The sequence below is a fragment of the Pempheris klunzingeri genome, chromosome 6 (assembly GCF_042242105.1).
Source record: "Pempheris klunzingeri isolate RE-2024b chromosome 6, fPemKlu1.hap1, whole genome shotgun sequence".
Classification (NCBI taxonomy): Eukaryota; Metazoa; Chordata; class Actinopteri; order Acropomatiformes; family Pempheridae; genus Pempheris; species Pempheris klunzingeri.
In genome coordinates, this window is record NC_092017.1 from 9,804,192 (window position 1) to 9,830,715 (window position 26,524).

A 26,524-nucleotide genomic window follows, 5' to 3' on the forward strand; every position below is an offset into this window, starting at 1 on the left:
TGCAGAAATATTTCACACTTTCTGTTTGGTGGCCAAAGTGGCCTGCGATGACCGTGTTCCTGTCAGAAATGCAGGAAGGTGGCTCTCACATGTTTTGCACATTCAGCTGTTGTTCTTAGTGTCTCTAAAGTGAGTTAGTTACTGTGAATAGTTCGGAGGACAAGCCAAAAGGAACGTCAGAGAGACACTTCCTTTGTTTGAGCCACGTTTGGAAAAGAGGGTGAAAAGTGTTACAAAACTCAAGCTTCATTTATGGGAAGTTAAGCCGTCTGCATTTATTGGGCTTTTTTGGAGCTTCTGAAATGCAAAAATGTCTCTTGATAGATGTCCATTTTCATATACTCTAACTGTTTTGTCAGGTGGGATAATGACGGATAGAAGGAGAAAGAAAGAAAACTAAAATTTGTTCGACCTTGTTGGCATTTGTGAGTATATCATAAACAGCACACAATGCACACGTTTCATAAAACCCAACATTAAGTGCTCTGTAGAACAGGAGCCAGTATAGCGTGAAAGTGTGTTGCTAAAGAGGAATGTAGACCTATTCTCTAATACGACTTATGTAAATCTCTGACAAAACCAAATTGCATAACTTTTCCCCCAAAAGCTTCTTTGTCTCCACTTCATTATTTCCCCAGTAAAGGCCATGGTTCCCTCAGGCCAGCAGTTATTTGATTAATCCACCAAAAGGGTAGCCAGACGGTAAGAAGCCTGCTCTGCCTCTTTTTCATTTTATTGAAAATTGCAGATTTCATTTTGGGATTTTGTTTCATGGCACAAATATCATTTAATTTTACTTAAAATATTTATTGCCTTTGTCTGTGTTCTCATAGATGTATTGCTGTTTTCTTGTTTTTAATATCAATTTCACATAATGTTAGCGAGCCTATTGCTGGGGCAGATTTCATTGACTTAAAACTGATAACTGTATTGTATTTTCAGCAGTTCTGTGGATTCTGTAGGAGGGCTGAACAGCTTTTGAAGACATGGAGACTTTTGTCTTTTTATTTTCATTTTCTGCCCTTGGCATTCTTTATGCCATGAACACCATTCCTGAGTTTCAAGAGTAAGTCAAAAACCTGTATTGATTTCTTATTGCTTGGTTTTTACATACGATCTGTACACTGTATAGGAATATCTGAAAATTGTTGCTGTTGAATTATAGTATTTTTTCTTTTATACAACAATATTATACAACCATTCTACATGCCATTATTAACTATACTAACATACATTAATACACAGTAAAGACTAAAGAATAGAAGTGTATAGTAGTGCAGGTGATCCCTCCTGTATGGTGGGATGACAGACAGTATACTTTACCACCACTAGAGCACACTGTAAGCTTAAAACTCCTGTTATATTTCTGTCTGTATTTGATTGCAACCACTTCATAAATCCTTGACCATGTCGAGCACAACTAATTCCATTATTTTCAGAGTGTTATGCGACAGATATGTGCTTCATCATGTAAACTCCTTGAATTATTAGACCAGACTCTTCTTGGAGAGACAAGAGAATGAATCAGGAGCAAAAAGAAGGTGATGTGAATGAGAATTTGTGGTGATAATCCGATATAATGTTGGAGAAATTACTTTTCTAAGCTGAAAGGGATTTTCTTAGTCAAGGCTCATTTGTTTTGGCTGTTCATAGGGATGCCGCCTTTACATCTTTGTCTACAGTTGATTGCATACTGCAACACTATAGGCTGCAGAACTGAAGAGCTGGTGGTTAAATACATGTTCCACTCTTCCTTCACACTTTTTACCACTAGATATTTCCCATTTCCGACTTTAATACTCCTCCTGTGTGAATACCTCTGCTGGCTCTTTTTTGAGTGTTTGGACATTGACAATCAATACAGACTGCACAGAGGAGTTTGATAAATTGCTCTTGACATACAATATGCCTCACGCTCTTCCACACTGCAAACAAACAGTATTATGTGCATAAATCTTCCTGTGCTGTTGAACTGGAGAGGTAGCAAGGGAGCTTCCCTTTGCTCTCACAGCATTTGTTTTCCTTCTGTGAGCACACATTGTGCGATTTCTGAGGATGTAGTGTTGTTTACTAGGAGATACCTTGCGCACATTAATCTTTTCCCGTGCAAGACAACAGTACCTTTGACCAGTAAACATGGAGGGCAGTGCTGAACTAACATGGCCTTAGCTCGCTGCTTCCCATGCCTCTGCTTATGATTGATTAAGCTTTGTAAAACTGTGCTCTTAAGCCACCAGTAGGAATACCACCACAGCATTATTAGAGGGGCAATATTGCAGATTTAGAGTTTATTAACAAGGGAAAGTTGTTGTAAAGTATGCTGGAAGTATACAATATGTTTGAATACATCATTCTGTACCTTTGTCTTTGAAAAAAAATGGATAACTCGATCAGACTAGCAAGCTGAACAGAGGTTTTGAAAATGCAATGAAAAAACTCTTATTTTGAAAAGAAAAAAATGCACTGCAGGGGTTTTATCAGATAAATATCAATGTCAAATATCAGGGCACAGTGATGCTTCAAACTCTGCAATATATTTTTAAATACTTGTATATTAAATATGAGCTACTACTGCTTGTGCTCTCCTTGTTTCAGGAGCTCAGTGGGGGTAAACTCAATGTGACACACTGTCATCTCACCGGGAATCTCCCCCCGGGTGCAGTGCATCCATCACACACAGATTTCCCCTCATACTGCATTATTCCTCCCAGTACTAACTGTGGTTGCTGCCTGATTATCATTCTCGCTGACTTCCCATTCATCATCGTTTACTAATTTAGCACTGCGGAAAAGACTGGCACAACTTCCATGGGAGAAACTAATTAGTAAAGGGAATGAAGCAGAAAATCAGAGGAAGATGTCTTAAAGTGCAGTGTCAGCAGTGAGACTGTGTTAAAAACATGGACAACATGTTATTGTTTCATCATATAACGGCTGAATTTCCCTTCTTTTGCAGGCCTTATGTGATCTTGGAGATCGGTGTTGCTGTGTTGGTGATTGTATTTCTGTTCTACTTCCTCATCACTCGTGGCAACCCACCTAAAGACGTCTTATTCTTTGGTAATCAACACATTTATGTGCATTTCCCAACTCACCCTCAGTATATTGTATTTCCACATACCCTGACTATGAACAGAGGTTAATAACTGCTATGCATTGTGCTGGAGTCGATTCCAACACCCACAAAAGGGTTTAGAGAACTGAAAATACATTCAGTGTGATTTCACCTGATATGTTGAAAGCTGCTTAGACTGATCAGGCTCAGCGCAAAGCTTAGCCAGACTTTTATGAGGCAAGACTAACCCAGCTAAGGACCTTCACGGCACTTATTGTGACAGCAGCAGCTTGTGCATTTTTTACACACCTTTAAATGAGCCTTTTGATAGTGATTCGTGCCATATTGTTCCTTGCTAAGTGTACAGCTATCGGTCACATATGTTCTCCACTTCTGGCCAAGGGTTTCTCCCACAAACAGGACCCTGCAGCTGATGCCAGGGGCTATGCTAGTGGGACAGAAACAAGGTGATATATCGGCAGTCGGCGCCCAAGGCAATGCTGGTGATGTGTAGGAGAACCACAACAATGAGGACAATGCTGTGGCAGACTCTTCTCAGTGATAGAGAGCCATAATCCTCCAGCTATCTCTCCTGTTAGATGTCCGAGATAAACCTGGTTGTCGCGAGGATTACAGAGACACTTGTACACAGGAGAGACAAAATGTGTGTGTGCGTGTGTGTGTGTAAATATGTGCATCAGTGTGCAAAGAGGGTGTGAAGGACAGATAGGAAGGATGTGATATGGCGGCTTAAGCTTTGGTATCTGCAGAGTGATGCCTGTGTCACAGCACACAGCGATTCACTTTATAATGACATTCTGCAAAGTCCAGACAACAAATCATTCTAATGGCTTTTACAGCTGTTCCCTCTGAACTGATTCCAGCTGTAAATCACTGGTCCAGGTGTCTGCTTTGGCCACCATTTATGCGTGGATGCTCTTTCCCTGTTCATCCCAACTGTGTTCGATAATACTAATATACAGCTTACTATGTGCTGTCCATCTACTGCTATCAATAATTCACTAAATTTCATGCTATACCGCACACTGATGATGACCTGTTAGGGTCTGTGCCACCCGAAAACTCCTATGATCATCTGCTGAGAGTCTCCAGCATGTAATAGTCAATATTTTGATATAAGCTGATGTGTGTTGTGGCCCTTCTTCAAAAGGGAGTTAGATCATTTCTAAAGCACCCATTTTCTTTAGTAAAGAAGGTCTGTATATCTGGAAACTTGGTATGTAGTGACACCTGTCATATGTGGAGATGAGGTAAAAAATTCACCTCTTAGAATATCTTGCATAAAGCCTACAGGGAGCAGAGCCTTTGATAAAAGAGTCTATTTCAACAATTTTATCAGTGCTCTTGGGACTTTTTTAGTCAAAGAGTAATTGTAAGACCGAAATGCCACTCATGTGTTTGTGCAGCTCCACCCTTAAATACTGACTTGTGGACATGGATAATTCAGCTCAGCTATGCTCTTAACCTGAGGATAAAAGAGGGATGTTCTCAATATAAATATGCATACAGCCTACCTCAATACTCAGGACTTAATTTCATCTTCCCATGCAATCCCATAGATCAATGACTGGATAGCTGAAGGAAAATATTTGACTTAGAAAAGGCACAAAAAAAAAGGTGTTTAGGCAACATGAGGTTCTCTGCTATTCCAGTCTTTGCATTTTTTGTTAATTGCACTTTATGTGCACATATTCTTCAAAGTAGCTAGAAAAATCAGATTTAGTTATTACATGAAACTTTCAAAATCACAGTGGTTGACAAAGCTGCTTAACATGTCATGGTTTCATGAGTCCTGAAGTTTAAGTCTGGAGCTGATATTCTACAGTGGCAGTCACACCCCACCCACTGTCTCTTACATACACAGAGCTGAAACAAAATGACTTTTTTATTTACTGTTTCTTGCCTTTGCAGTATTTGCAGAATTTTCCTTTACTTGTGTCATTGACCTGGTAAGTGCCTTGGAATACGATGGCGTTATCTCCGGCTTCATGGAATTCTACCAGAAGACGGTAGGTTTCTTCTTCTCATATCTAAAATGATGATGATGATGATGATGATGATGATGACGATGATGATGATCTACGACATCTATGCCTGGACCTAACAGAAGTTTGCAGCCTGGAACACTTTTGAACAACATTGTTACCATTATCACACTGTCCATGCAATGTCTGTATTTTAGGGAGAGCCCTATCTGGGAACAGCCTATGCCATCATGATGTGTTACTGGGATGGAATAGCGCACTTTATCATGTATCTGGTGATGATCAGCAAGATAACAGACAGGTGGGTGCTGGTCAAGTCAGTTCAAAACACATCAGGCAGATTCATCTTGCTCTCCATCACAAAATACCTCAAATGGCTACAAAGATCTACACAAGCCTATCCAGCTGAGTAGTATGCTGTATGTACAGGATGTAAGTCTGAAGTTAGCAGCAATACATTTCAATAGTAAGATTAAAATGATCTACAGCACTTGAAATGCTTCAGACCTCTTATTTTCATATATTTGGTTTTCTTAAAGAAATAGTAAATGCGGTTGAGTAAATCCGCTGAAATTCACAAGGTGCATTTGTCAAAAAACTCACACAATAGCCTGGATAAAACTATATTTTTAGAAAACAGAGGGTCCTCTAGGGTGATTTAGTCATAAAGTGCAGTCACTGAGTTCAATAGTTCAGTGGGAGCATTGCCTTGGGGCAGACGCTATCATGGAAATAAAATCCTCTTTTAAACACTGTCAGCTTTTTACCACTGGGAGAAATTGTGCTGGGCTTTGTGTTACACTAAACGTGTATTATGGAAGTGTAAGTTCAGCCATTATATAGTCATGTGTTACCTCAACTGAACAACTCTCCTGGCTTACCTGCCATCTCTATGCTACAAACACTCTTGTTTTTTGGTTTCTCTCCCAGGAAAGCCTACCGTACCCTGGGCTTGTTCTGGGCTGGCTCTTTGTGTGCCAACATGAGTGTGTTTATTACCGGGATAGTGGCAGGTGAGCCTCATCTTCTATTCCCCCTCTACCGGTCCCGTGATGACAAGCTTTAATCAAGTGAACATCTGCACTGCCGTGTACCATCAGTGTCACAGTTCAGCCTGCCAACAAAATACACACACGCCCCCTGCCTTGCCGCCACCACAACCCACAGAACAAAGCAGAAAACAGACTTAAAGCATCTGTTGTTGGCATTTCAAACTGCATACATAAGTGTCACAAGATCAAACTCTTCTACAGGCAATGTGTTCTCTCTGCTGTGCTATAATAGACATACTGTACTGTACACCTTTGCCTGGAAGTGCCCTGTGTAGCCTTCATTTGGCAGCTTAACAATCAATATACACTGAAATGTTTACAGTATGTTTTTGTATGGGTGAGTACAAACTGTTAAGAGTCTCTTTCTTTTCCTTTATGGCAGGTAAATATGGATCAGAGATCCGTCCAGCCTTCTGGCTCAACTTTCTCTTTCTGTTGATGCCTGTATGGGGAGCCATCACAATATTCACTAGGCCCAAGGACAGACCGCTCATCGGTGGTTACAATGTAAGTCTAACGCATGAATGGGTGGACCTTGATATGAATGTGGAGAGTTTTAGAGCAGCAGTGTTTGCTGAATGTATTTAATCAGGTTAGCATACAGTACGGTCCAGCTGAATATGATCCCAGTGGTGTAGTCAGTGTGATAGTAGGGATTTGTGATGAAATTACCTGAATCTTAAAGAGTTTGTTAGCAAGTGGAATTACAGTGTTTTATGTTTCAGTTTCTGCATGACATGTTCGCTACGTCCTATCATATTATCCAATAACTGTAAGCCTTAACGTTATAATATACAGTGCTGAGTCTCAAGCACAAAATGATCTTGAATGAGTCATTGTTACATCCTCAGCCTTGGGAGAGTGGTCTTAATTTTGCCTGACCACACTCAAGCCTACTTGCACTGATTCAAACTGAAGTTAGCTTAATCTTACGTGTGTCTTGGATTGCCAGGCACTATAATCAGCATCTCCTAATTGTAGCTATGGATCTTAGCTCTGGTAGTTTTTGGTCCCAGACTGGGAAACTGAATGTGTAAATATGCACATATTCGCCATATCAACTTAAATGGTGATGATTTGCCAATGTTGTGTTGACAGGTTGTTTAATGATCCCTCAAATTGCCAAAGAAATCCGTTAATGCAGATTTAAGGACTATGAAAACCTGTAGAGAGAAGCCTCATGCATTCATTCATTCCACTGTCGGAACACAGGCTTGCTATTGAGCATATGCTATAAAACCACAGCCTTGACTAAGCAGGTCTATACTGTACACTGTGTTGGCATGTCCCCACAGGCCCAGCACGCTCAGAGCATGAAGCTGATCTGGCGTCCCTTGGATCTGATCCTGGTGCTGTTCCTGTTAGCTGCCATGGCCTTCACCATCCTCAGAGGCTTGGTGAGCACATTCTGTAATGGTCGTCCTACAGCCTGTAATCTTGCTGGAGCAGAGTTGTTTTTATCCAGGGAGTATCGAGGACTCCAACGGCATCTTTTATTTTGATTTAACAAACAATATGTTGAACTAATTGAATGTATGAATGGTAACATAAGACTATTATGCATTAATTTTCTAAAAATGATATGGTTTTAAAGCCTCGGGTAATGTTAAGTGAATTATGTATTTCATCATAATTACTTTGCTACACATATCACATTCAGATAAAGGAACAGTTCGCTATTTTAGGAGACATTCTTATTCTTATTGTGGAGAGTGGGTTGAGAAAGATTAATACTGCTGTTGTCTGTATGGCAAATGAAGCTACGTTCCAGCAGCTGGTTAGCTTATAGCTTAGCACAAAGACACAAAAGGCATAAAGAAACAGGGAGAAACAGCTGGAAGGGCTCTGTTCAAACATAAAAAAAAATCTGCCTACCAGCACCTCTAAAGCTTGCCAATTAACACTCTATACCTTTAATCCGCATAAAAGCCAAAGTGTGAAAGACATGCCGTTCATTTAGTGCGTTTTAGAGGTGGTGTTAGGTGGTGTTTTGTCAGCGCTGGACAGAGCCAGACTAAGCAGCTGCTGACTGTAGCTTCACACTTACTGAGACAGATATGAGAGTGGTATTCATCTACTGATAAGAATCAAATAAGCATGTTTCCCAATATGCTGAACTATTTCGTTAACTGTGTTTGGTGTGTCATTCTACTTCAGTTATAGTACTGTAGATTGACTGTAACTTGTACTTGTAGTCAGTGGTATTGTTTGAACTACATTATATCGTGAGGGGTTCCTATTATTTTGCCCACCCTCTGTAGGTGGCTCTGGACTCTCCATTAGAAGCCTGTTCCACCTACCTGAGGCACTATGAGCCCTACCTGAAGGATCCTGTGGGCTACCCTAGAGTTATGGTGAGTGCCTTTTTCCCTTTGACACTCAGCCTCTGTGTCTGCTGCAGCAGCACCTCTGCAGCCTGTTTGAAATAACCTGCTACATAATAAACCTCTGCTTTCATGGATATGACTCTGAGTGTGCTGGAAGCTTGCCCCCATCGCCTCCACTCTTTTCGCTGGCGGCTGATTACAGAGCCATTTTTCATCATTACAGCAACAATGAGCGAGGGTTGAGAGGCCAGCGCATCTTTGTCTCTCTCTCTTTCATTTGTGTAAGATGGATAACAGATTACTGTGACTGGCAGTGGCTCTGCCCTCCTTTTATGTTCTCCTTCTGACCCTACGCCGCTGTGGGTTTTGTTGTGTTTTGTTCAGCGTACACAGCTCTGTCAATAGGTTATCCAAAGACCTTGTCGGGGCTGCAGTCCAGGCGCAATTGCAAGTCATTGATCAGACAGACGAACCGCATGCTGAGAACTTGATAAGCTAATCCCTCGTCCAAAGCCCCCCATCAGCATCTCGCTGGGTGGGAGGAGGGTGTGTGCAGAATGTGAAACTATGTCTTGGTTAGCAGCCTTTGCAAATCCGTGTTTGTGTGTGTGTGTGTGTGTGTGTGTGTGTGAAGAAATGAAGTTTGGTTTGTTGCACAGGGTTAGAGTGTTTCTGCAGTGACTGACCTCTTTATCCGCTGATGATTATGGACGATATGTGACAGATTACCGTGGCAGCACTAAAAAGACATTTCAACAAAAGACTGAAGGGCATATATGATTGGCTTTCAGGCCCTGGGCTGAACTCATTACAATTCATCTAGGCCATAGACCAAGAATGAAAAGAAACTGTTCAGTGGTGTAATTTGGGAACAGGCTTTCATGCGCCAAATATTTTAAGTTGAAGGTCAAGACAGTGTCTGTAATGACCCTTGTGTGGAAGTAGTAGTTTGTGATGAGGGTGCAAATTTGAGCAAAATACTGCAGCTCTGCACTGAGGAACAGCTTAGAGACACTGAGACTTTATTTGAGTATTTCTATTTTGCTCAGTTTACCTCTTTACTTTTCAGGGATGAATTTCCTACTTTCTACTCTATCACATTTATCTTATGACTGCACTTACTGGTTACATTGTCAAATAAAATGTTATATTATATAGCACCAAAATACTGTAAAGATACTCAACCATTCAAAACTGTAAAGATTTAACACTCCAGAGGGGAAAAAGAGTACATTTACTGCTCATACTTGTTAAGTTTTACTTTACTTTTGCTGCAGTTTTCTAATATTCCATTCCGACAGTGCAACTTTTATTCTGCAGTTGTAAGTGTTTGTGTTTCCACTTATAAAGCAGCCCTCCTCTGTATTCAGTGTGAGTAGGTGAAGTGCAGCATGGGCCAGAGGAGGATGAGGGTGTACTGTATTAATTGTCTGCTGGAGTGTTGGTCAGGGCCCAGCAGCAACATAGACTGACAATAATGGAGGGGGAAGTCTTACTGCACTATGCTCTGGATGCAGAATCTCTATACTGAAATATACATGATAAAATACACCAACAGCTCTCATGCTAAATATGATTGTGGAACTAAGAAATGATTAACCGATTGGGTTTTTTTTATTACCCGGATTTTATCACTTTAATGGTGTTGCGCTTGTTTTTATAGATGTTGCACTTGCTCTTCTACGGACTACCTCTGCTGGGCGCATTTGTTTATGGTCTCCTCAAGCCTGGGTGCACATGGATGTCAGACTGGACTATGTTCTTTGCTGGAGCTATGATCCAGGTAAGACCACGAGGACAAACAGTCAATAAGTGAAGCTGGTTTTGAATACATCATTTAGGATCCATGTTTTGCATACTCAAGTGGGTTGCAGCAGCAGTTTGTTAAGTTGTTGTGATAATTACTGCCTCAGATTGATTAAAGTTTCCATTCAGCACAAAGAGGTCTGACACGCATCACCGCAATTAAACTCCTTGTAGTGAGCTCTCATCTTGCTAATAATTACCTGGACCACATTTTACCTTTGAGGCATATTTTCTGTAATAAACAAACTGGCAGTGCTCCGTCCCATACTAATGTGACAGAAAGATTGGAACCATAGACCATTAGGAGGCACTTGATTAAAGTCTTCTTTTATTGTTCATAAGAGGTTGCAGATTCTACCCTTCCTGTTTTCTACATAGCCAGCTACTTAAGTCTGTGCATCTCCCCTTCAGTGGTTTATCTTCTCTCTCAGGATCTTTTTCTTTATATGTAAACTGTAGACTAATGAGTGTGGAAGACAGACTCAAGGTAACTCATTCCCTCCAAGTTATTCCACTGGAGGGTTTGTGGAAAGAAACATTGATGTGTGACCTGCCCTAAGTGTGAATATAGAACAAAACAGACAACAGAGGAAGTATCAGTGCTGATGGTTACATTATGCAGTATTACTTTATGACAGTGCAGTCTCACTTCTGTTTTGCTGTTTGTGTCTCCTTTCAGTGCCAGTGGGCCCACATCGGGGGGTCCCTCCATTCTCGTACCACAGCTCCATTTCGCATCCCAAATGATGCTTTCTGGTGTGTGCTGATGGCCAACTTGCTTTATGCAGCCACTCCCCTCCTGGTGGCCTTGCGGGTTCAAAGTAACCCCTATTTCTTCCTGAAGATCGCCCCCTTTCCAGGGCAGACAGGTTTGCCAAACAGCGAGGAGAAAGATACCAAGTACAAAGACAAATAGTGATTCTTAATCTTCTCTGCCCTTTTGGAGTTAATTACTTATCTGATAATAATTTCAAAAATGCTAAAATACAAGATTATTTTGCTCAGCATCTTTGGATTTAGTGTTTTTTTTTAAATGTTTGATTGCAACATTTCCGTATGTCATGCATAAACAGTGAAACAGCTGACTGGTCAGTGAAGTCGGTTTGTATTGCCATGTTTTTAGCCATGCTAGTGGCATGTCCATTGGCCTGTTTGTTCACCTCTTTCGTCCAAACTGAAATACCAACAATTTTATGGATCCCCATGAAATTTGGTTCAGACATTCATGGTGCCCAGATGATGGTTCCCACTGACTTTGGTGATCCTCTGACTTTTTGGTGCCATTTTTTGGGCTATTAGCGAAATGGCTTGACTGCTACTGGATGGAATTCCATCATATCCCCTCACTTCTCATTTATTGCCAACAGGTCAAAGTTTCCATTCATTCTGTAAAGTATCTCAATATTTGGACAATGACTTGGCACAACATTGGGTACAGACACTCATGGCTCCCAGACAATGTATTCTTATGACTTTGGTGTTTTGGTGAATTGCATTAATCACCAAACACCATCATCAGGTCAAAATTAAAATCACCTACAAAGCTAATAACATTTAATCAACCTTAGCTGTACTTGTGTTTAGAGCTGATTAGCAAAAGTTAGCATGCTAATATGTCAAGCAAAGACGGAGAACATGGCAAACATTACATCTGCTAAACATCAGCATGATGGGACATATTAGCATGCCATATCAGCGTTTAAAGCAACACTGTACGGCCTCACAGAGCCATTGGCATGGCTGTAGATTCTCAGTTTTGTTTCATACATCATAGAATCTATTCACTCTCAGCCAACAATCCATTTCCGCACAGCTCAAGGACTCTAGCAAATCACATGTTGATAGCTGAAACAATATGCGGCAGAGATTTCATATACTGTGAGGAGATTGTACCATAAAATAAATATCATCAACAAACACACACTGACAAACAGTAAAAATATCTATAGCAGCTTATGATATGCACAAATCAACAAAAGTGCAGGCGACTAATAATGGGAGTAATATAAAAGCAAATAGCCGGTATTGTGTTTGCAAGGTTGGAGCTCAATGCTCTGTTTGAATATCAGACCCACTCTGCTCTGTGTGCAAACCAGAGGTTTCAGTTTTCTCATTCTTTGCGAATGAGACAGGTGTTTCACAGTAACTGTCAAAAACATTAAAACTGACATTAGAACCATTTCAATGTATTATAGATATTTCAGACTTATACTCAAAGGTACTGTGCAGTGGCAGCAGTGGGCAGCTATATTGTGTGGCATACAGCCATGAAGGTAACAGAAAATAATCCCACAGCCATGGAGGTAACAGAAAATAATCCCACAGCCGTATGCAGGACTGTGTCAGAGGAGCTTTAACAACGTGAACAGTCTTGAGCGGAGCTGATGAAAATGCTGCAAAGCATCCTTTGTGCATTCAACCCAGCAGGAAGGCACATGTCAGTTTTCTTTGCTGACGTTTGTGAACACAGATGGAAACTAGATGAATTAATTTTTACTTTGCCTGAACTAAACACACTGCAGTGAATGAAATGCAAGAAAGACCACTATTTTTCACCCTATGTGTAATTGAGGCATAGAGGCGATAAAAACAGTTGAAAGCTTACCAATACCACCAAACTCTGTACCAAAATGTAGTTGTCTAGTTATTTCAACAGCAAACATATCAGTTTACAATTTGTTTAAAGAGCTAAAATTTGCAATGCGTGACTAAAGAATTGTTCTTTAATGAGATTGTATGTTAAACTGATTTACTGCGGCAGCTTTATATTAATTGCTGACTGATTGGCTGTTGGCTGCAAATTTCTCTAAATTAATTTATAAACCAGAAATAGCTTATTGACTTTGGCATCTTCTGTTCATTTATATTGCTTGTTTAACTAGTTTGCCTTTAGAAGAACATTAAAATCTGCGTAAAATAAAGGATTTGGCGCATACTTAACTAACGGCTGATTTCACTTGACTGTCTGATTAGACGTCTTTTCAGGACACCATGGGTATGTACAAACTGTGGTTGATTGACATCTTTCTCTTTCCCCTGTTGGCTTTGCTTGATCTGTTGTTAAAATGACACTTTTATCATTGTAGAGCTTGGAGACATCATGGTGTGCATGACCTCAAAATGCACCAGAATTGAACCTCCAGTCTTGTTTGGTGCAGACATTATTACAAAAGTATTGATTGTTTATGTTGAAGATATCTTGCAGTGTGTTACATAAGTGTAAAATTTTGAAATATCCACGTCAGCCCACACGCGTGTGAAACAGAAATGATGGGGGTTTAAGTTAGTAGGAGGGAACTTGATAAATCCACAGCTTGCGATTTCTTCTTTGACACCACCGGAGCCACCTCAGATCATTACTCAGAGCCGAGTGGCAAGGATGTGCCAACATGTGCTGCAGAGGGTAATGTATACTTCAACAGCAGCTCTTGTCACTCACTCACTCTGGTGAACAAACATCACTGCTGTCTGCTGCCAGCCTACCTCAGTTTTAAAAAGACAGTTTTTCTTTCTCTGTTTAAGTAGGAAAACAAGACATGCTTCTGCCATTCTGCATTCTGCATTCTGCCTGATCCTGTGTGCCCAATTTATGAGCGTTTCATCCTTTCTCCTCTTACATTCCTTGATCCTCTTTGTTTCTTTTCTGCCGAGTGATGCTGCCGTGTGCTCGCTCTGTGTGGGTGGCCCAGTAAATAGTCTGCTGCCGCTCTCACCATTGTCTTTTACAAAGACATCAAATGGATTTGGTTTGCAGAAACAAACACACTGAAATGACCATGAGGCTTAGATGTTTCTATTGCACTTAATTAGAACAAAGAATTAGAAGAAAGACTGAGACAATTGTCGATGCTGCAAGGAATATTCTTACAGTGACAGGCAATAAAATAGCTGATTATCAGCATATATGTATTTATCACATGTAACATAACTGACAAATACTGAATCCATCTGCCAAACCATTTGATGCTCTGGATGCAGTTCAGTCAAATAAACACAGTGTTTCCATGTAGAGATAAAGGGAGTTATTTATGTGGTTAGATAAAGCTTTTTAAAACAGCAGTGTAACCCTTCTTTCCACCCGTACTCCATCAATAACAGTAGTCCACTCATAAGTAATTATCCCTCGTAGTTCGCTGAGCAATAGGCCAACAGACAGGCAGAGAGAGGCGGGCTCATTTAATTTACTCTCCCTCAGCAGCTTTTTCATGCTGAAGTGTGGCATCGCCCCTGCTTGCACATGCTAGCGGTGCATTCTGTGTCTGTGACAGAGGCTTTAAATCAAATGTGGTCGCTCCAAACGGCTCTGTAATCCCATGATGGGAGTCACAGGGGATCTCTGCTGCAGATGCAGATGTCTGCTCGGCTGTGCGTTTGGTCCCGGAGCTGTGGAGCAGAAAAATACAGCTAAACCATTCACAGTGCAGTGATGTAAGAGGCACTACTTTATAAGGAAATGGCCTCCAAATTAATGTATCTAATCTAATCTAATCTAATCTATCTATCTATCTATCTATCTATCTATCTATCTATCTATCTATCTATCTATCTATCTATCCATCCATCCATCCATCCATCCATCCATCTAGATGACAGAGATGATGACATTTCAGATACAGAAAAGAGATAAAATTACTTAGACTCCGTCATGCGACCCAAATTTTAAAGTAGCATCCCAAGATTTAAGATGCTTGCAAATGCAGCACTCTTGTGTAAAAGAGGTGAAAGGACCAAGCAAAGGAAAAACCCAGATGTTAACGAGGCAATCACCAGACGGATCACTGGGTACCTGTACCTAAGTGTAAATCATTCCTACTACTCAACAGACCACAGAAAGTAGAAGTGGGAAAGAGAAGTCGACACTGAAGCCTCTCCAAAGGACTGGTCTCTTTCTCAAATGGCTACTACAAACTCACCAGGCTGGAGATGTTTTTGCTGTGAGGTTTTACATAACCCCGAAATCAAAACAAACTAGGCGTCACAACCAATTCTGGAGACAACGTCGGCGCTTAATGGCAGATCACACACACATCTTTTGGTCTCGTCCCATCTTGCAGCCTTTCTGTGATGTTCAAGCTGCCTCTAAGAGTGTAAAGTTGTAGCTCTCTACTCAGGAAACACATCTAAGGAACTGGATATAAGAGACAAATATTTACTAAAAACTCTCATGGTAGCAAGCAAGAAAGCAACTACAAGGGGCTGCCATGTTAATGAGCCTCCCACCCTGAACCAATGGATAGATTATAAGCAGCATAAACAGTATGGAAAGTATGACATTAAGTTTAAGATTACAGAAAAAGAAGAGTACTAGACTACATTGGAGACATACCTGACTAATAAAGCGTCTGCCACTGAAAGACAGAGAGTGAATGTGAATGAAAGTTGTACCATTCTGACTGACAGCTCCTATGTGCATGAGTGACCTTTTGTTAAAAAAACAGCAACAAGAAACCACAACCACATTACAATTGTATAACACATCTGCATATATCTGTGGGCAGTGAACTTGTGTTTAACACTGAACCATGTAATTTATTGATTTTAGGCAAAATACCCAGCTCTGCCCGTCCATGCATCCCCAGGGGAAAACTGAGCTCTAAAATGCATCTATAATGTCCAATTTTGTGCACTACAGTAAACCAAACTTTTCTTCTTCATTTTCTTTGGCAAGCCGGCCTTTTTAAATCCCCCAAATCCAGCCAACTGAATCCCTGCTAGCAGACATCTTTGTGTCGCGGTTTATTTTTTATGCATTTAATTTGAGAAAACAACCTCCCCCCCAGGTAAAAGGTTATCCTAGAAAAAAAATCCCCCAATAATGCCACAGCAATGTTGGAAGAAAGTTGCCTGGAAATGTATTTCTCACCTTGTAGTAGATATGTAGGAGATTAATCTTTCTCTGCTCTGTGGACCCTACACTGGAGCAACTCTTCAGTGAAGGTCTTGTCTAAGTCCTGGAGATGCAGGGCAGAGAAGATTTTTTCTTCAAAGCATCATTAAAGATGAGTAACACACCAAATCAGCTGTTAATGGAAGCATCCAGCTGTTGGCTCAAGCTTTAAAGGAAGCTGTCAGTGTGAATGTTATTGACCTTGAATTTCTCAGTCAGAAAAAGCATTGCTTCACTGTCAACACTACTTTTTCCCTTTTTCCTCTCATGCTGCGTCTCATGCTGATAGGTCTGCGATGCTCCGTGGAGAGCCTGGGCAGATGTCTCCAACTCTGGTAGCTCCTCTCACAGTGATGCAGTAACTCCAGCAGCTGCCACAGTTGACAGGTCCACTTCCTTGTTCTACAACACACTGCAAGTCAACTCGAATCTCAGCAGCACAGTGTGCAATAATGTAGCCATCGGCGCATTTTTTTATTTTTCAAAAAAGTGGAACACAAAGTGCAGCTACCCCATGCTGAGTGTCCTGTCTCCTGCTATCATCTCCAGAGCTTCTTTTATTTTACCGTTGTTATCGTGAAAGGCTCTTGTAGAGTCTGTGCCAGATGCCTATGTTGTGCTTGAGAGACACTTCAGTGCTAGACACGTCGGTGGTGCTGTTCTCATACACCGCTGGTGAGTGCATGAAGAGCAAAAAGCATGTACAGAAACTCTTAAACAGGCTGTCGTATTAGAAGCTTCATGTTATATGTGTCCACAGCAACAGGAGAGGCCTGATCTTAGATCTGAGACCATTTATAACATAAAGTCAGCATTGCTGGACCTGGTCTTTACTGTCAAACCCAGTTAAGTCAATGAAGCTACTGACTATCCTTTCATTTGTGAATTTGGTCTCCTTTCTGGTATTATTGTTGTGGTATTGTTGCTGTGAATCCCCTGCTGTTTTTGGCCAGGTTAACTGATGGAATAGTTATAGTATAGACCATTATTGTCAAATTTGGATTCAACAAATGTAAAGTCAATATCTTGTTTACTTCCTCATGAATGGGCCCCAATGAGTTTATAATGTCATTATTAATTCATATTAGTCATGCAAGTGGTATTTATTATCATCATTATTATTATTACCATTATTATTATTAGTAGGTATCATTATGTAGGGCATATTCAGATCCTTTACTTGAGTAACAGGAACAATACTGCATTACAACACATCAATAACATTTGAGCTGAAGTCTTCTCTTTATGATCTTAGTCCTCCTCAGTCATGAAGTTGTTTGGATGAGTTTGATTTGTCTCGATAATGTAGATCAGTCTTAATCTGTAGTCACAGTCTCAACACCAACAGCCTCCATTATTTTGATTGGTCTTTAATAGCAACAATGTTCTGCCTGAGAGTTAATGAGATTTCACTGCAACAAACAGTGTCACACTCAAACCAATAAGTGCCATCATAATGGGTTTCAGTAATGCACAGAAAGACATTCAAGCACATTAAATCAGCATGAAATCATCGCTGTGATTGACTTGTGCACACAGTCTGCACAATCAAATGTGTGCTGCGTCATCTGAGGACTGCGGGACCCACAAATACCGGTGGTTCCCCCTGCAGTGCGAGAGATCAGCGATGGGACTGGGAACACAGACAGAGAGAGAGGGAGGCAGAGAGGCGAGTGCTGCTGCAGAACAATACTTAGCCTGGCTGAGGAGTTAAACGGCACACAGCGGCACATCTGCTTCATCCAGGCATTAATCCTGTTGAGATAGCTATGGTAAGTTCACCTCTGTGCTCCATTACTACGAGCTCTGCTCTGCAGCTCTTGGTGCTGCATGAGAACTGCAGGGATGTTCATTGGACTAACCTTGAGAAAAAATGATGCAGCAGGAATGTTTATAGTCTGCAATGTGCATGTAAAGTGGCTGCTTTAGTGATTCTGCTTCACTGGGGCCTGTTCACTTCTAATGTGCTACAGCAGAGCTTTTATGTAGGGGAGAGATTATTCACAGGTGACAGTGAAAATGCAGACCTCTAGCAGTGCACACAGCACTGCTAGCACACAGCATACCTGCTTGACTCCTGTAGTTTGTTGTTATGATTGTGTTATTCATTGAAGTAAAAGACTAGCCGTTACTGTATGTCTGAGCATGTGTTCAAAGTTTGTATTCTGCAGTATCTCCTTTGCAGCCAAACCGAGCCAAACCCTCAAAACTTTCTAAATAAGTCCTTTTCCTCTTGCTGGCATTGGCAGTAAAGATAAAAAGTGCCAAACAAGCTTTAAGTTATGACTGTCTTGTGAGGACTATCTCCTATTTTCATACTCATACTGTGACTGTGAGCCACACAGCTGGCACTTTTAAACTTGTATGTGTAGCAGACTGCCGCTCAAAAGTATGGCTGCCAAAGTCGGCTAACCTTATTTTCCTGTTTTGAGAAAATTGAAGAAATCAATTATCTGCGGCTTTTCGCCTGGCTCTCTGAGCTAAAGTAGCACCAGCTTTTAAACCCCCAAAGTGTGAGTTCTCTGGTAGGGCTTCAGCATAAATGACATAATGCAGGAGACAGATGTGAATTTTGCCTAAGTAGCTTGGGATATATTATTTTACATGTGTGGCCATAGTTTACAGTCAATTTTGAATCCATCATTATTCATTTTGTATGCTCAGTGGGTGCTACCATTATTTTCATACCAAGGTTGCCACATTGGTAAAGATATTTGTCTCTTGTTTCTCTTTTGGGAATACCAGGACACTGATGATGTCAAACTGTTGATATCTTTGGTACTCTTCCTCTTGTATTTTTAGGTCTTTATCGTGATCCTGGAATACTAAACTGTCTGGTTTCTCCATTTTTGGTAAACCTGTGAAACCCACAATTCTCTGTTGTGTTCCTTCCTGCAGTTGTTAAAGCAGCAGTGGCCTCTGGCCTTTGGGAAAGCCTCCTTTGTGGTTTTCATCCTGACCTCTGCCGTCTCAGTGACTTCCTCGTCTGCTGACGTAGAGAAGGGAAGGAGAAAAGTGGTGCATGTGCTCGGTAAGGAAATTGTTTTTCTTTCTTGTTCCTTACAGCAGCAAAGTCAGGAGCTCTTTATTCTGCACTAATGTCCATAGCTGTTACAGCATACGCCAGAGATTATGACACATACATTGTCTGCAGAGGTCATTTTAAAGTTATGCACTGTAGCCAGATGAAACTGTATTTAGGAATAAGCACAGAAACACGCACAGTACTTCAAACAGCCCACCTGGAGCTAATTCTGTTATAACTCTAGAACATGAATACATTATCAAAGTTAATATCCCAGCTAGCACTGCTACCAAGTATTCACTTGAGGACTGTGATAGATTTCTAACATTTTACCTACTAAGAAAATTGATGACATGAGGGATTAAACTAATCGACTGCATGAGACCTGGCCATCCATATTATCTGCACTTTAGTGGCTTAATAGAGATATATAGATCTTGTGTTAGAAGATATTCTCAAAAGACTAAGCTCCTCTTCCAGCCCGCTAGATATGCTTTTCATTTTACAAGGTTTTTTTATGCTTCATATGTAATTCTTTATATAAATTGTTACTTTAGATACTGTATAGATTAAGCAATAAGTAACTTCAGCCATCAGATAAAAATCACGTAGTGGAGAATAAAGTATGATATTTCCTTATGGAATGTTGTGGATTGCAAATATAAAAGTTGCAAGTATAAAAGCTGAAGGAAGTACCCCAAACATGAACTAAAAGCTGTAAAAGTTGATTTATTTTGGCTACTTGGGAGCAGAATGACTCCAAAATAAGCTGACAGACTCATCGCTTACATTTACCAACAGTTGTCTATTTAGACATTCAGAAGACACATGCACAATAATGATCCCTTTAGAGCTGCGACCATCTGATGAGTTTAAATTGTGCATTTACTCTTCTTTTGGGTCTGGGGCTTTAAAAGTTTCTTTTCCAGCTTGTCCATAACAGTGTTTGCCTGCTGTCTGTCTGCTGCAGGGCAGGTAGAGTACAGTGGAGTGGAGTGTATTCAAACTCCCTCCACACAGGCAATCTCAATAGCCAGTAGGAGACACTAGTACAGTGACAAGCACAAGCACTTGGTGTTCATTTTAGTCCCAATGCAAAGGGTGTCTGTACACTGTTGTCTCCTTAATGAAATAGTAACACGCTGTTGTTTGTCTTAACATTAGTCTGTGGCGGTGCTGCCGTCAATGTTGGGAAATAATGTGCTTCAAGTTTTGATTAAACACCACTTGATGCTTTCATAGCTGCTGGTGATAAAAAAAACAAATAAAAAAAAACAGTAAGCAGTGACAGGACTAATTGCTGGCTGGCATGGATAATTGTAGGTGCCTTTATCTGGTCACAACATAGCAGAAAACCTCTTGCAGCAGCTCATTAAATGTTTTAAATGTTTACAACACATTAATTGTTTGTCTAGTCTTTGGTTGCTTAGAGACACACACACACACACACACACACACACACACACACACACACACACACACATACACACAAACAACGTCTGAGCGACTGTCTGCCAAAAATGCAAACAAGGTCTTGTTATTGCCCATTTGGAAGAAGAGGCCTGTGGCTACCATTAGTCTTGGGTCATGTTGGTGAATTGTTGCTGAGGTGAAAATCCGGAGTGGGTAATCTGATGGCAGATGTGGGCAGAGGAGTGAGTAAACTGCACACTCGACTCTTTGACCAAATGTTCTCCACTATTGATATGCTGGATGTTGAGGCACTAATGCGACCGCTCAAGTACATGCTTTATTAGCTCATGCTGACTTAATTTTCAAAGCGTGTCTCACTGTGGTATCCCTCACAGAGAGAACCAGATTGAATTGTATCAGAAGTTGAATAAGAGTTCCAAAATTGTCAGTGTTGAGGGCGATTGCCAACAGCAATACAAGGACCTGACGGCACATATTTGAATGGTGATGGAGAGTTCCTTATGCATTTGCTTGTATCCACCACTTTATTGTATTATGTTATATATATTACATATCATCCATCCTGAATTTAACAAAGTTACACAATTCATAATATAGATTTCTGGCCAATGATGGGCATAAAAGTAATAAACATCAATTCAAACTCATTTGCATGTATAAAGAAGAAAAAACAGCAGACCAGCAAATACTGAAAATGGTAGATAATCATTCCCTAAATGATGTGTTTTGATAACTCAGCCTGCCCTCTTGTCTTTCTCCCCCCACAGAGGATGACACCGGAGCGGTGATTGTGCAGACAGCTCCTGGTAAAGTGATGACACATCGTGGTGGCGCCATCACTCTGCCCTGCAGATTCCACCATGAGCCGGAGAACACCGATCCGGCTCGCATTCGGATTAAATGGACCAAAGTGACTGATGCACTGCAGTTCGAGGATGTCTTTGTGGCGCTCGGAAGGTAAAATTTGTTTCTTTTTCTTTCAATCAATTTGTATCCAACTGTTTACATTTTTGTTTGTTTTCAGTAGTAGAGCCTAATCCAGCAAATTTACCTTTATCTTTAAAATTTTGTCAAATGTTGGTAGGCAGCAGCGTGTGTTTGGATCGTACAGAGGCCGTGTGTTTTTGGAGCAGGCAGGACCAGGTGACGCATCAGTGATAATCCAAAATGTCACACTGGAGGACTATGGACGCTATGAGTGTGAAGTCACTAATGACATGGAGGACGATACAGGATTTGTCAACCTCGACCTAGAAGGTCAGGAATTAAAGATGCAACTGGGAGAGATTCTGCTGAAGCTCTGACATTTCAAATGCCCGACTGGCCTTTATATAAGAGCCAGATGACATGAGAATTAAGTGAGATTCATAAATGCACACAGCCTCATACTCAAAGGTAGGTCTGTTTCTGTCACCTGTAGGAGTGGTGTTTCCCTACTATCCCCGTGAGGGGCGCTACAAGCTCAACTACCACCAGGGAGAGGATGCCTGCAAACAGCAGGATGCCATTCTGGCCTCCCACTCTCAACTGCACAAGGTAAGTTTAAGCCTTTGATTTGGTTAAAATGTTTGTCATGTCCAAGGTAGATTAAAGGTGTAGTGTGAAGGATTTGGTGGTATCTAGTGGTGAGGCTGCAGATTACAACCAAGCTGAATACCCCTTCAGCTCAGTCTTCCCTTTCCAAGCATGTAGGAGAAGCTACAGCGAATGTGCTAAATTACAACATGAAATCCCTCTATTTTCCTCTCCTACTTTGTCCTCCGACCGGCGGATTTATAAAAATGTGAAAGGCCCTGTTTGTCCGTTCTGGGGTACTGTAGAAACATGGCGGAGCAACATGGTGGACTCTGTGGAGGAGGACCCGCTTCCTATAACAAGCTCATTCTAGGCTAATGAAAACATGATGATTCTTAGTTTTATGTCTCTACACGCTACTGAAAACATTATGAATTGTTATGATTATGAATATTATTCTGCATTTCTTCCACCTAAATTCTACACACTGCACCTTTAAGAGAGACTGGTCACAGATAACTACCAAGGATTTATTAGGAGCTGTACAGTTCACACCTTCCATAGCACATTCCTTTATAGTCTACTCTTTTAGTTGTAACAATGCACTTACTGGCTACAACCCTCAGTCATAAACGGTTTTAGAGCAGCAGAGAGTCTGAAATTAAGAATATGCACCAGAGCAGAAATTTTACAGCGGGTCCATCCTCCTATTTTTAAAAGCCATATGCTTAAAAGTCCAGAGTAATGGAGTTATGTCAGAAGAGATAAACCAAATTCTTTCTCCTCTTAATGATGTATCTAATCCTTCAGTGTGACTCACTAACCTACATTATCTCCTTCCATAGGCCTGGCTGGAAGGACTTGACTGGTGTAATGCTGGATGGCTGGAGGACGGCTCAGTCCAGTACCCCATCTCTCATCCAAGAGACCAGTGCGGCCGCAAGGACACGCCTGCTGGTGTTCGTAACTATGGCTTCAGGCACAAGGAGGATGAGCGCTATGACGCTTTCTGCTTTACTTCCAAGCTCAATGGTGAGGAACAGAGAGAGATTTAGGTTGGTGGCCACAAATGTGCGCACATGCATGTTTGTATCTGAAGATCAGAAAGACTTTGTAGTCCATCTACATCTACAAGTAAATGCAAACATCCAACTGAGAAAGCAGCATTTGTGTGCAGGAAGAGAATGAGACACTGGTGGAGCGTGATTGCTGTGGTACTGTATAGAAAGAGGATATATCATGAGGACCGTAGAGAAATTAGGCCCATGTCTCTGATCTCTGCCTGTGATCCCGCAGGCCTACAGCCACTGGATTTAGATCAGGCTGTGTTGATTCTGCTACGCTGGGGCCACAGCGTCCTCTGGGTGCCCAGCATCGCCTTTCATCTGCCAGTTCTTTGATTTCCAACACATCCCCACAGAGAGTCTGCAAATGTATGCGCTACACACGCCACCTCTGGGTTCATAAGCTCAAACTTACTTGAGAAAATTGTAGAATTTGTTTTTGCCTTGTAAATATTGTCTGTTGTCTTGGGGCAGTCAAAACAGGTCTGAATGTGTGAGGAGAAAAAGGTGTAATAAAAGTAAGGTTTTATTATTAGGTTTTGCTCCATCACTTGATTATAATTGATAGATACAAACAATCACATATTTATTCACTGATCAGAAAAACTCATTGCCCTGTCACGTCTGTACGCTACATATGAAGCTACGGCTAGCAGCTGTTAGCAAAACTTGTTATATAGCAAACGCTCACTGTGTGGAGGTACCTTATTTCTTCACCGGGAAATATTATTACAACATATAATACATTATTATCATATATTACACAACATTTAGTGAGCTTCAGAGATGCTGGCAGGCGCAATTTGTTACTTTCGGACATCAAAGGGCTAGCTATTTCTCCCCTTGTTTCAGTCATTACGCTAAGCTAAGCTAAGCTAAGCTAAGCTAAGCTAAGCTAAGCTAACTAGCTATATATTTACCCTACAGATACGAGACTTGTATTGATCGTCTCATCTAACTCTTAGCAATAAAGCGGGGGGAAAAGTGTCAAACTATTCCTTTAAAACATCAACCATATTAGTGAAACATCGAGTGTGATCAGTTTGCGTAATTCTAAGAATTCAGGTTGGAAAAACATGACCCCAAGGCTGCATGTGCCTCTTTGAAGTTTGAAAGAGAATTCAAAACTTCTCATTCATTTTAAAAGCTGAATTGATTTTTCATTATCTAGATAAAAGACAGTGCTTTTCATTTGAATCATAAACAACTTTGGGAGAGTCTCAACTGGAAAAAAAGAAGCTGCATACCAGCACTTTTCCTCAGCAAGAAAAAGGTAGTATGACAGGAACCTTAAACGATTTCTCATGGCTTCCCCAGTGTGTTAATTATTGTGGACAGTCTGTTGTGGGCTGGAGGTTTCAGCTCTGGTCATGACCGATACTGTTGCTCAGTCCAGCTGGAAGGTATTTACTGAGTGTCCCCTGGGAAAACTGAGACAATATTCTGCCTCTCTAATAGCCAGCAGTCACATAAACAAGCATAAAATCGATAGCTGAGCCGAGTGCAAAGCTGAGGTTGCGGACATGATATTCATGATAGCAGCACCAACCTCTTTATTCTCAGTTAGGTTCTTTATCCTTTGCTTCTTTCTTAGGAGAAGCCACCTTGTGATTCAGTTCAGTTCAAACAATTGAGCCAATCAGGATACCAATTTCTTTAATACTGCCAGGCGAAAAAATCTCCCCAGAGGTGAGAGGAAAAATGGAAGCATTTGAAGAGTAATTTTGAGTTAGAGTGCTGTCCGCTGACAGAGTATTGCCTTTCGATTTTGAGCAGTTGCCCAGACAGTTGTTGGAATGATTTGATATTCTACACACAATCAGACAGAGATGCCATGAAAACTGAGAAGATCTCCCCTCAGGGCTCGGCTTGTCTCTGGGGCTTCGCTCTCTCATTCACTTCTCTCTCTTTCGTTCCTTTTGCCCTCAACAATGTGCTTCTTCTCTGCTCTGTTTTTTTCACGTCCTTACAACAAACATCCTCTCCTCTCCCTCCATTTCCCCTCAGGCAAAGTATATTTCCTCAAACGTTTTAAGAAGGTGAACTATGCGGAGGCGATGAAGGCTTGCGTTCGAGATGGCTCAGTGGTGGCCAAAGTGGGTCAACTGTACGCTGCATGGAAGTTCCAGCTTCTGGACCGCTGTGAAGCCGGATGGCTGGAGGATGGCAGCATCCGTTACCCCATAGTCAACCCCCGCTCTCGCTGTGGAGGATCCCAGCCAGGCATCCGACACCTGGGCTTCCCTGATAAAAAATTCCGCCTCTATGGGGTCTACTGTTTCCGCAAGAACAAAGATGAAACAGCAGGTGGTACTGAAACAACAAAAATCCCTTCAGATAGTTTGACCAGGAGAAAGAGCAGCAACAGCATCCCCATGAATGCTACAAGGGTGATTTAAAGTGGAAAGACTGAGAGCAATTTTAGATTTGACTGCAATAACTGTCGCCTAGCAGCCAATCACCATTCATCGCTTTCAAAGTAAAATGCTCACGGACAGGATTCTTTGCAGATTTGCCAGAGAGAAGAAGCAAGGTTGTGTAAAATTAAGGGTGACATCTTTATTAGGATGATTTTGCCTTTTTTCTCCAGTCAATAATCTTAAAGAGCGAGTATGTTAGCACATCTGTCGCTGGAAAACTGTAAGATTAAACAGCAGCTTCATCATCACTCAGGCAAACATCAGATCAGACAGTCTGCCATGAATATCCATGTTCATGTGTTTGTGGATCATACAGTATTTTGGCCCCCGCTGTGGCTGGAGCTCTGAGCTCCCATCTGAGCCAGAATACCAGTGCCAGGGTGGACACATTCATTACTGGTTGAGACGGGATGATCTGCCTTACTGTGTGGAAAAAATCCAAGATGCCCTGTAAGTTTTGATTGCACCAAGTGTAATTGCCTGTTTCCGGGTGCCATGCTTGGTTAGCCATTCTTTGGCACAATGTGAGTCATTTTTCCCATTAACTAAGACCTGGCAATCTCATCAAAGCTGAATAAGCCAAGTAGTAAATATTGCACTAGGTCTAAAATAATTGCACTTTAAATACATGGGGCTTTATTTTATGATAGCGTCTTAGCTTAGACCTTAGCAAGCATGTATTCCGTGGCTGAGAGTATTTGCAGTGGCTGAATAAGCAGAAATACAAAGCTACAATAATTGCTATTTACCTCACATGCTGCACTATACCAATTGCACTATAGATGTTACATGCAGTGACCTTTATTACAGAGTATGTTTGTCACTACAGACTGGATGAATGTTCTGGAAAAAACAATAAATGTCTTGAAATTGTTGATTCGATCAAGTTTGGGTGCATTTTTTTCCATATCAAAAGCTCGACACATGTGACAA

General features: G+C 41.1%; 2 protein-coding genes across 2 annotated transcripts; both read left to right on the plus strand.

Annotated features, from left to right (window-relative positions):
* The first annotated feature begins 986 nt into the window (after window positions 1-986).
* Window positions 987-11,162, plus strand: tm6sf2b (transmembrane 6 superfamily member 2b). The gene is made up of 10 exons (XM_070832834.1): window positions 987-1,066; window positions 2,957-3,060; window positions 4,988-5,085; window positions 5,259-5,362; window positions 5,992-6,074; window positions 6,496-6,620; window positions 7,409-7,510; window positions 8,375-8,467; window positions 10,104-10,223; window positions 10,926-11,162. The coding sequence occupies exons 1-10, from the start codon at window positions 987-989 to the stop codon at window positions 11,160-11,162; spliced, it is 1,146 nt and encodes a 381-aa protein (XP_070688935.1).
* Window positions 11,163-17,849: 6,687 nt separating this feature from the next.
* Window positions 17,850-25,570, plus strand: hapln4 (hyaluronan and proteoglycan link protein 4). Its single transcript, XM_070832572.1, has 7 exons — window positions 17,850-17,905; window positions 19,032-19,164; window positions 21,360-21,549; window positions 21,677-21,849; window positions 22,013-22,128; window positions 22,953-23,139; window positions 25,179-25,570. Exons 1-7 carry the CDS (start codon window positions 17,903-17,905, stop codon window positions 25,568-25,570), a joined length of 1,194 nt encoding a protein of 397 aa, XP_070688673.1. The 5' UTR covers window positions 17,850-17,902.
* Window positions 25,571-26,524: the final 954 nt, after the last annotated feature.